This window comes from Clarias gariepinus, chromosome 27 (genome assembly GCF_024256425.1).
Source record: "Clarias gariepinus isolate MV-2021 ecotype Netherlands chromosome 27, CGAR_prim_01v2, whole genome shotgun sequence".
In the NCBI taxonomy this organism is placed as follows: Eukaryota; Metazoa; Chordata; class Actinopteri; order Siluriformes; family Clariidae; genus Clarias; species Clarias gariepinus.
Window position 1 is genome coordinate 8,976,528 of NC_071126.1, and position 11,844 is coordinate 8,988,371.

Here is an 11,844-nt window from a genome sequence, read left to right on the forward strand (position 1 = left end):
ATTTCGCTTGGTCACACCACTACATACTACAGACTACAAAGCTTTAACAAACTTCAGACAAGTCTTATATGTGTATTATATTGATCTTTTATTTCTGTACATTCAAAGACCTAGTCAGCAAGTCAAGACATGTCGGAAAGAACCGAGATAAACGTGTAGGTCGCTTCTTCTGATGGCTTTTTTTTTTTTGAAAATTGTACACACAAAGAGATACTGAACATCAACAACACTATTACACAGTGACATGCGCTGCTAAATACCATCAGTATGGAGAGTGCACTAGCCAAAGTGCTGCATGAACTATGATTTCACAACACGACACAGAGAGGCATGGACAGGCTACTGAGATATCAAACATATAGTCTGAATATGCTAAAAAAAAAGAATTTAAATAAACACAAATGAAAATATTTAATGTACAGAGGATGGTGAAATGACTGCTCTAATAATTTTTACATCTGTGTGGGTTATTAATCAAATCATCAAGTCTTAGATCCCTGGACTCGGCACAGTAGGGTCTAAAAGACACTAAAGACAGGTATTATATATTTATTTTTTAATTACCTTTTAAGAGAAGAAAATAATTACCTTAACAATAGGTTATATTTAAGAGACTGACATCTACATGTCATGCAGCACTCGCCATCAAAACTCCATCAGAGATCAAGTTCTTATATTTTCTCTTTTATCCATAGTAGCATTTCCTGTACTGAACTACATAACCATTATATTATGAAAACAAGATTACTTGGATGCAGCCATCCAAACAAGTGAATATATTAAAAATAAGATTTATAACTTGGTACATAGGTTTGTACATTCTCTATAAATGGTGCAGCAATAAATTGGACATACTGTAGTCAGAAACCTGGTCTTGGCCATTGCACAAGAATGATATGAAACGCATTAGGGAGGGAGGGGGGAAGGGTGACATGCCTTAGATGGTTTCCCCATAAATTGTCATCTCACTTTAAGTCTCCTTCATCACCCTGGATGGTTTTCTTGATGCGCAGAAGCATGGTGGTCAGCCACTGGTCCAGACGTGAGATAGAGTCAAACTCCTTTACCTAGTAAAAGGAAGAGAAATGTGCTACACACCAAGTTTATTGGCCAACAGTTTTACACAATGCAAATCAAAATGTATTAGTAAGCAAAATGTATTTTTTCCCAGATTTTCTCCCTAATTTAGTCAAGTCTGTAAACGTTCAGCACTTATTTGGCCAAAATCTCATGATAAGGTTTTGTGATCTTCCTCACATCACGCATAAACAATATTTAAGTCTGGCTGGTGTGTTTCTTGTAATATGTTGTACACAAAAAAAACCCTGGAGGTGCCAGTGGCCACAGTGCTGACCACTACACCTTTATGCCACACACATTTAAATATTTATGCGGTATTTAACAGTTTATATGTTTTACCATTTTCTGTTCAAATGTATTTATCCAGGCAAATAACGACACAAATGATCTCATTAGGAGGATATTTGCCAGTACAGAGGGACCCAAAAAATTTATATACACAAACAGGTATTCAAGCTCTTTTTTTAAAACTCAAATAGAATTATGGCAGCAAAGCGAAGTATTATGTTTCCCTTAAAGATGTCCGTAGTCGCAACATTATTTATGCTATCATTTGATAATCCGAACAGAGGCATATATATTTTATGTACTGTATATAAATTTTTTGGCAGCCTCTGGATTTATTTAACCTCAAATGTATATGTTATTGACAAACTTTACATAAATTCCTGACTCATATATTCCTGGTTCATATATTGTCTGTAACAAATTGTAGCCTTTTGTGATTAAATAACTGCACAGGGTCATACTGAGAATTTAATTTTTGTGCAATTAATCGTGCAGCATTTAAGTGGACCTATAGTGGTCAGGGTGCCAATTCATTGCAGGGCACACACACACTACGCGCAATTTAAGAACGCCAGTTAGCCTAACCTACAGGTCTTTGAACTCTGGGAGGAAACTGGAGTACCCGGAGGTAACCCACCAAGCACATGCATGGAGAACATGCAAACTCCATGCACACACAGGCGGGAATCAAGCTAGCTGGGAATCGAACCTGGACTCTGGAGGTGCATGACGACAGTGATAACCACTACACCACTGTGCCGCCCAGCTAAACAAGTTTGCCTAAGAATTGCCTAAGAGGTCTGTACTTTAACTTAAAATTAGCAAACACATTTTACAGAACTCATAGAAAAACTTTAGACAAACTTGTTAGAAAAAGGGAGTGTAATACAGTTGTGTTCAAAATAATAGCAGTCCAACATCAGTAACCAGATCAATAATTGTTTTTGGGAGTATGATAAATATTTTGTGGTAAATATTTTGTGGTAAATATTTCAGGTGTAGTGGAGTAACAGACAACCAACAGATCCAACAGTCATGATTGGATGCACCTGATTCTGTGTAATTTAATCATTAATTGAAATGGGGCGTGTTCAAAATAATAGCAGTGTGGAGTTCAATTGGAGAGGTAAATTATTCTGTGAAAAACACGTGTCAAACAAGTTCCCCCTTATTTAAGGATAAATGCAGAAAAGGTTGTCCTGTGCCTGTGTCCTAAGTAAAACGGGTCATTTCAGACATTGTTTAGAACAACAGCATACTTTGATTCAAAATTTGATTAAAGATGGAAAAAACATACAAAGAAATGCAGAAAATGATAGGCTGCTGTGCTAAAATGATATCAAATGCTTTAAAATGGAGATCAAAACCAGAAAGATGTGGAAGAAAACAGAAAACTACTATTCGAATGGATCGAAGAATAACAAAATTGACAAAGACTCAGCCAATGATCAGGTCCAGGATGGTCAAAAAACACCTCAAGTTACCTCTGAGTACTGTTACTATTAGAAGATGGCTATGTGAAGCCAAGCTACCAGCAAGGAGTCCCATTGATGAAAAAAAGACATGTGCTGAAGAGGTTACATTTTGCCAAAGAACACATTGACTGGCCTAAAGAGAAATGGTGCAATATTTAGTGGACTGATGAAAGCAAGATTGTCCTTTTTGGGTCTAGAGGCCGCAGACAGTTTGTCAGGCGACCCCCAAACACTGAATTCAAGCCACAGTACACTGTGAAAACAGTGAAGCATGGAGGCACAAGCATCATGATATGGGGGTGCTTCTCGAACTATGGTGTTGAGCCTATTTATTACATTTCAGGGACCATGGATCAATTTAAGTACATCAGAATACTTAGAGGTCACGTTGCCTTATGCCGAAGAGGAAATGCCCTTGAAATGGGTGTTTCAACAAGACAACGACCCCAGACACACCAGTAAGCAAGCAGCATCTTGGTTCCAGACCAACAAGATTGACGTTATGGAGTGGCCAGCCCAATCCCCAGACCCTAATCCAATAGAAAACTTGTGGCCTGACAATAAAAATGCAAAACCAAGAAATGCAGAGGAGTTGTGGCGTGTGGTACAACTGTCACAGATGTGAAGCAGTTCTCAGAAAGCATGGTTATACAACTAAATATTAGTTCAGAGATGCACAAGAAAGCACTTCAAGCATTTCTGTTTAAACGGTAAATTCATCACTTTGTAAAGATGACTGATGACACTGCTATTTTTTTGAACAGACTAATATTTGTTTTTCTTCATTTTCTGTAAACTTATAATCCATTGAGCACATTTTTCTTCATGTTATGATTCAGAATAGAACGTGCAGGGTGTCCAATGCATTTGTGTAATTTAAATTAAAAGTTATTATATGGATATGGAGCTTTACTCACTTTTTTCAACACACTGCTATTATTTAGAACACAACTGTATATGACATTTAAACATTCTACAAAACATTAACACAGCAAATGAGAGTTTTTCTTATCATTAAAGATAAGGGTGGAAAAATCATGTCTTAACTAAAAAAGTTGTACTGGAAAGTGAAATCAGTACACATTCCAGTAATATTCTATGACTGCATGATGTAAGTAAGTTTGATGATTACGTACAATGATGTAAGTACGATATGTATCTGATTTATTAGATATATATTTATATAGAAGGATTCAGGAAATCTTACTGCTTCTGTGAAAGCCTCTGCATTCTGCTCCTCGTGGGCTTCCAAAAGTTTCTGTAAATTTATATGAGAGATAAGCAAAAGTTTTGTTTTTTTTAACATTATCTTTTAAGATGCAGGGCTTACTGACCTTCAGAAGTTTGCACTCTCTTGAATCTGAGAACGCTGGAAACATTTCCTCATACTTCTCAACAGCAAGCTTGAAATTTAGACAGAACGGATTTTTAATGCATAGCAATTAAAAATCTAAAGAATTCATGTCTGTATTTTAATTTTGGTTAAAATAAGTTTCTTAGGTCTCTAACTTCTTGCTAAAAAGACTGACCTTTGCATTCAGTTCATCTACAATGAAGTGACATAAAGAGGCTTTGAAGAAATACTCTTTGGCGCTGTATTTCAGTAAGGGGTTGTCCATGGTGTTTGTTCCAACCTAAAGATATTCAGGTAAAGTCATGGGAATTCTACAACACTACTTAAAAAAATTAATAAATCAGTAGTCATAAATTTGCTACCTGTTCATAAATCTCAATGGCCTTTTGATACTGTTCCAGCTGTGCACTGTATGATGCAACCTTCAAGAGACATTTGTTTGCAGAGCTACCAAATAAAATTTAGAATAATCATCAGGAAACTAATAACTACAAGTAATCTACTGCTACTTAATCATTTCTTTCTTTCAAACATTGGCTGCTGCAACAACTAACCTGTTCGACTCTTCGCCTTTGTAATAGTCTGCAGCTTGTTCATAATGCGCAATTGCCTAAAAGAAAACAAATATATTTGTCTATTAGTACAAAAGTGTGTTATTAAAATTTTTACAGTTGAACAGGTCACATACTGTATACACTCACAGTCACTCACTCAGGCATTCTCTATACCGCTTATCCTGTACAAGGTCACAGGAAGCCTGAAGCCTATATATACATACAGTACATACATTTCTTCATTTATAAATATATATATATTTTTTTTATTAAGCAGTCAATACCTTTGGAGTGGATTTTCTTCCAATGTAGCTACTAAGCTGGACTGATTAAGTGGCACAGAATAAAAGAGCACACCTCTGTCATATTAAGATTGCAAATTTAAATCTTGATGATGCCACAGCCATTCAGTGCCACAGGTACAAGAGAAAAAAAGTGGCTGTGTGCTCTCTTCCCGAACAACTGCAGTGACACTAAGCAAACGTGGATGTATGATAACTTATGTGTGTGGCTTTGAGTGAATAGCGTTTTCCTTTAAATGTGTTAAGCTACACAAAATGTTTCCTAAGGAGAATGTGAAATAGATGCTGTCAGCTGGCTTCACATGCCTCGGAGAAAACATGATTGCCTTCACCCATACCTGTTGGCCATGACTAAATTAGGAAGAAAATCAGGAAAAGGGGGAAAAAAATCTATCTTTTCAATGAACATCACTTTTAAACAATGTATAGATCATTTCAATTAGATAAAACACCAAACATGTCTGTTTAGGGTGGTACTATTTCTAAATGCAAAGTTGAAAAAACAAAAACAAGTAGGTTTCACTCTTAGAGTCTTGTAAAACATGAACAAGATAACAATGTCCTGTAAGTGGCTTAGGATGTCATGTGACCCTGCATGAGCAGGACTTCCAAAAGTACTTCTAAGTACAGTGGAACCTCGGATTACGAGTAACGTGGTTTACGAGTGTTTTGCAAGACGAGCAACAATTTTTAATAATTTTTTACTTGAAAAACAAGCATTGTCTTAGTTAACGAGCACCGAGTATCATGTTTCACGCATGCGCTTCTTGTTTTAACAACGAGCGTTACGTCATCACAAGTGAGCCAATGGTTTTTCTCTCTCTTGCAGCAGAATTGTAGGTAATCGTCTCTCCCGCTGGGTGAATACACACACACGCTGTGTGTGTGTGTGTGTGTGTGAGATGTGCGTGTGCGCGCGCACACACACACATTAACGGAGAGACCGGTTTTAAAACCGTTAAAAATTAGCAAGGAACATCGCTAGTCACACTCGCGTGAGTGCATACTAACGGGATTACTACTGTAAAGTAAAACAACAACAACAACAAAAATTAAACAGCTCCTCACCTTTGAAAACAGTCGCGACAGAGAAGAGTTTGTGTGTTTATTTGGCAACCTGAGAGAAGGGGAGCTGTAAAGCTGAGACCTATCATCTCCCCTGCTGGGTCTTAGTGCTTGCAGTGTTTTTGAGTGCGCGTGTTTGTGTCTGTGTAAGGCAGAGAGTTTGTGTGTTTGTTTGGCAACCTGAGAGAAGGGGGCCGAAAACGGGGGCGAGCCCCCCTTCATCCCCCCTCCTCTCAGGTTGCCAAATAAACACACAACCTTCTCTCTGTCGCGATTGTTTTCAAAGGTGAGGAGCTGTTTAATTTGTTTTTTGTTGTTGTTGTTTTACTTACAGCAGTGATCCTGTTAGTATGCGCTCACGTGAGTGTGACTAGGAATGTTCCTTGCTAATTTTTAAATGGTTTTAAAAACGGTCTATCCGTTAATGTGTGTGTGTGTGTGTGCGCGCGCACACATTTTACACACATACACTCTGCATGCACAAACGAAAACCCTTATCTGTCGGGATTTAATTTTACATTAAGGTAAAGTACAGGTTAATTTGTTTTATTTTTACTTTATATTTTGTATTAATTATATTTATGTATTTATTTTTTTGGGCTGTAGAACGAATAATTTAAGTTTCCATTATTTCCTATGGGAAAATTAAATTTGGTTTACGAGTGTTTTGGAATACGAGCCCACTTCCGGAACGAATTAAGCTCGTAATCCGAGGTTCCACTGTATCTTGGAGAAAGCTGACGTCCTGGCTGCTAGCTCCTTTAAAGATACAGGAAAACTGTCTGTTTCGTGATAAGTTAAGGAAGAAAAAAATGAGGGGGCTTCCATGACTTTACTTAAATATGGGTTTGCATTTTTTTCTTTTTACAGAAAAGGCTTATGTTACTTTTCAAACACACAAACACATCTTTTCTTACTGACAATTAGCAAAGCATCGAGTAACACTGAAACGTACTGATTGTTCTCTTTGCTTGTCTAAAAATGTCCCACCTTCTCAATGTCGACAAGCTCTGACTCGTACACCTCAGCAATTGTGATATGGTGTTTGGCTGCGATAGTGAATCGGCCCTGAGAAGGGAACAGAAAAGCAAGATGTCAGCAAACTCTCAGGTCCTTTAGATTTATTATTTGTACCTACAAATCTTCAAAATTCACTTTTCTACTGTGGCGAGTGCAGACTGAGGTAAACAAACACTGCCAGGGCTAATCTTTCACTTTAATACAAACATCTATCAGTCATTTATTAGCACAGGTAAGTCTAACTTCACCTTACCATATCTGTGTAAATATCGATGGCTGCATTTAAGCAGTTGATAGCCTCTATCGAAGGCATTAAAAGGGGGAAAAAGGGAAGAAGGATTTAGATGCAACAAATTCATGAGTTCACAGTGTGGGAACCACTATATAAAACACACACATCATAAATTAAACAGGGCAGAATAAATGGGGGAAAAGCAAACAGATATAGCTACACAGTTAATTTAGACCCTATCAGACTGTGTCATATAAGTTTTCACCCATTAACCTATTTACAGTTTGTAGAACTAAAATGTATTTAAATGGCAGTATATGCCACTAATCTACACAAAATAATGGTGGGAATCAAGTAAAAAAAAGTTTTAAAAAAGTGTATTAATTTTCTCTAGATTCAATTTCCATAAGAGACAGGACAGCTGACCTGCAAACATCTGCAAACTTCATTTACACAATTTTATTTAAAACAAATGGATAATGAAATTAAGATGAAAGACAGCTCATCAGGTCTCACCCTGTGGATCAGCCTTCTTGAAAGCGTTTCCGGCATCAACAAAGCTGGTGGCTGAATCGTGTTTGTTCTGGAGCTGCATGTGTAGTCTAGCTGCCTGGCAGAATGCATTTCCTGCAGCTGCACACCAACAGAGACGACATTATATCCAATGTCATGTTATGAGTAATATAATGAACACTACAAATAACTAAGAACTTCTTTTTACTGATCAGTAACCTGTGTTGCCGTCACTTAAAGCAATAATATAATAAAAGCAATATTAATTCTGTGTGCTAGGTAAGTTACCTACCGGTCCAGTTTTTTGCCATTTTGAACATGTTGGCTGCTCTGGCATACATCTCACAAGCCTCCTCTAACTTGTGACTCCCACTGTAAAGGTGGAAAATAAAATTATATGATTTTATTTAATAGCATAGAAAACATTTATGTGGGGAAGATAAACATTCTGAGAACTGTTTGTTGGTACATATTTTTTAGGTAACAAATGACTATCAGCTGCCTGATATTTGGCCTAGTTTGGTTTTGAAGACCCCTGAGAAAACTCAAATAGGGCAATTTTCAAGGCCATCACGAGCTTTATAATTAAGCAATGTAATGTTTGTATGGTTTAAAATGCATCTACAATACCTGCATATGTTTTTGGGTTAATAAAATAGCAGTTTGTAATACTGTCAAGTAACTGACCCTGCTATCAGGCTTGTATTTACATTATGAAAGTGGTCAGGGAGGTCAGGTGTGGGGGAGTTCGTGTTATAATGTCTGCGGTTATTCTGTAGAACCTTTGAACTGATGCTTTAATGCCACATGTGCATTTTACGTCTGCGGGCTGGGAGTTGGCCATTTTGATTAGATGCAAATCATATACACATAATATCTACAAGGGTTGTTATGCTACACTAATGCACTTATCCCGGCATTTCACTAGTGCTGGATACCATTAGGGTAAAAAGTTTTCTCACGGTGTTGCAGACATTGCATGATTTCCTATTGCCCAGACACAAGTTGCACAATACAGGAACTTACTGCAAGTTATTGCCACATCCCCCGTACAGTCCTGACCTCCTTCCAAACCATTTCCACATGATTGTGCAATTAAAGAACTTTCAAAACATGTTCACATTAAAGTTTCCATAGCAAGTTACTCTAAATTTAAGTAAATGTGTTATGACAATAAGGAACAAAACATGACTAAACCAATGCAATATAGGGTTTATTTTATAGTGCCTTTATTAACCATATGCCACAGAATTTTTATTATGGAATAAATAATTTTATTTTAAAAATAATTTAATACGGAATTTTGCTACTTTGTATCATAGCAAAAAAGAAAATCAAATGTGTTAGCAAAGTTTTTGCAAAAGACATTTCTTATAAATTTTTTTGAAGTAAAACACCAGTGTCTGCTTATTCAATAGTGCATTAGGTTCATTAGGTGGCTTTGGCATTTAAATGATTTTTCCCTCCCATGAACCCTCCCACATATCCACCATGCTTCTGAAGCTCCACAGCCAGGATCTAGAGTGTCCTGTGGAGTGTGTGTAAATAAATATGACTGTCAGGAGGTTCATCCAAACACACATACAGACACACATACTGGGCCAGAAGGAAGTATTTCACCAAACAATGTTTTCTAAATTATTATTTTAATATATTTAAAATCTAGTTACTGTAATATATAACATTTTTATATTTTTAATGTATTATTTTTATATATCTTCCATGTTATTTTTATTCAAGCAAGGAATATATTTATATATATGGATAGATAATATAAGGCGTTGCAGATATTTGGATTTGTTTTCTACTTTCTATTACAATGAAAAAACAAGTATGGAATTAAGTAATAACAACTACAACAGTTAGTCCTTATTTTAAGACATGAAGGTCAGCTGAACAGTTGTTGTTGTTGTTACTTAATTACCTAATGCAATAAGTCTTATTTTATAGTTTAGAAAAAATAATAATAATAATAATTTATATATTAGGGGTAGCTCAGTGGTTAAGGCATTGGACTACTAGATCCCAGGTTCAACCACCAAGTTGCCACTGTTGGGCCCTTGAGCAAGGCCCTTAACCCTCAACTTCTCAGATGTATAATGAGATAAAAATGTAAGTCGCTCTTGATAAGAGCGTCAGCCAAATGCCTAAATGTAAATATATATGGGTATATATACCCATGAGCCTGTTGCCGGTTCACTCGTTTTCCTTCCTTGGATTAGTTTTGGTACGTAGGCCCTGACCACTGCAGACCAGGAAGACAAGAGTTGCAGTTTTGCAGTCCTCTAGCCATAACAATTTGGCCCTTGTCCAAGTTGATCAAATACTTACTGTATGCTTGCCAATTTTTTCTGCTTCGAACACATCGACTGCAGGGGGAAAAAAGGTTTACTTGCTGCCTAATATTCCACCCACTTCCAGCCGCCAGAGATATTGAGACTATAGCTACTGTTAGAAGGGCCAAATAGTGATGGCTAGACAAATGGGTCCAAGCAACTCCAAAACTGCAGCCTTGTGGGATATTCCCAGGCTGCAGTGAAACCCCAAGAAAACCGGTGAACTGGGGACAGAGTCATAATGAGTGGCCAAGGCTTATCGATGCACATGGGGAGCGAAGGCAGGATACTCAATATTAGGCAGGTGGTCGTAGTGTTATGGCTGATCGGTGTGTGTGTACACACACATACACACACACTGTATATAAACGACCATTGCATCTTTAGGACTAACCCTCTTGCATGCACGTTCTCACCTGCACCAACGGCACAACTGCGCCAGTACTGCGGAAACCGGAGACAGCGCGAGAGCGGAAAAATAACGACATTGTCGCTAAGCAACCGCCTATAATAAAGTCAGATGTATTCGCAGATCATTTGTTTATCTATAACACACAGCGCTGATGTTTCGTTACTGGTACTGAGGAATAACTATGGTTCTCTCAGGTTTTGGTCAATAACGATAGACTGGAAGCAAAAAATGTAATTAATGCTATGATGTTGGCTGTGTTAGCAAAAATAACACACATCTATTAGACTAAAGGTTAGGGGATGAGACAGACACACACACACACACACAAACACAAGCAGCGCATTCGGTGTAGCCAGCTGTCACTCAAGCACTGTAAACATATCCAGCTTAAAATTAATAACTACACATATGACAATAAAATCCATATGTACAAATATGAGCTCCAAAATATAAACTATATAAAGTGTAAAAACCGGACATGTTTGTAAAGTACATCAGATATAACTGTTCTGCATGTCGTTAGCTAAGCGTTAGCGTTAATCTTACCCAAACATTCCTCCTAAAAAAGAGCCAGAAGATTTCACTTTCTTGTCAGCGTCAGCCATTAGCTGTACTGCCTCTTTCTCCTTGCCGGAATTGTCCATTTTGTGTAAATTAATGAACAGTGAAGTGTGTAAATTTAGATATATGTTTTCGCTACCCGTCTAACCCTAACCCACCATACGCCAATACAGTACAAGGGATTACTGTTCAGTTTTTTTTTTGCGTAGGCGCAGAAGCTCAATTCGAAACGCATCATGGGATCAGTAGTTTTACAAAACGCCACTCCTTGTTTCACGGCCAGTATGCCACGAAAGCAAACGAACTACAACTCCCATACAGAAACAAAAAACCTTACGTAACTTTTAGTTATTGTGCATATGAGGATCTTGAGCTTGGTTTTACGCAATATATTTGATAGCTGCGCAGATTTATTTTAAACCAGTCTGGTTAATAGAAATAGAATTTTTATAAATGTCAAATTTTAGCTAAAGATAAACCCTTATTTATCGTTGCCAATGAAACATAGGTTTAGGTTTTAAACACGAAGTAAACGATATTATTTATATAATCTATTTTTTCCTCCACACCACCACTGCAGGCTTTATTACCTACATACCACACCACACCGCAATGTGAAAATTGCGATATTAATAAACAGATTAGGTGCACT

At 37.2% G+C, this 11,844-nt stretch overlaps 1 protein-coding gene across 2 annotated transcripts; it reads right to left on the reverse strand.

Annotated features, from left to right (window-relative positions):
- Positions 1-64: 64 nt before the first annotated feature.
- Positions 65-11,364, reverse strand: napbb (N-ethylmaleimide-sensitive factor attachment protein, beta b). Of its 2 annotated transcripts, XM_053488704.1 has the most exons (11): positions 11,178-11,364; positions 8,176-8,255; positions 7,887-8,003; positions 7,392-7,438; positions 7,109-7,186; positions 4,752-4,807; positions 4,560-4,644; positions 4,373-4,477; positions 4,178-4,246; positions 4,051-4,101; positions 65-1,067 (listed from the first exon to the last, which is right to left on the reverse strand). In XM_053488704.1, the coding sequence occupies exons 1-11, from the start codon at positions 11,273-11,275 to the stop codon at positions 966-968; spliced, it is 888 nt and encodes a 295-aa protein (XP_053344679.1). In that variant the 5' UTR covers positions 11,276-11,364; the 3' UTR covers positions 65-965. The 2 variants fall into 2 exon arrangements, with proteins under 2 accessions (XP_053344679.1, XP_053344680.1); XM_053488705.1 differs by lacking the exon at positions 7,392-7,438 and having other exon boundaries at positions 11,178-11,334.
- Positions 11,365-11,844: the final 480 nt, after the last annotated feature.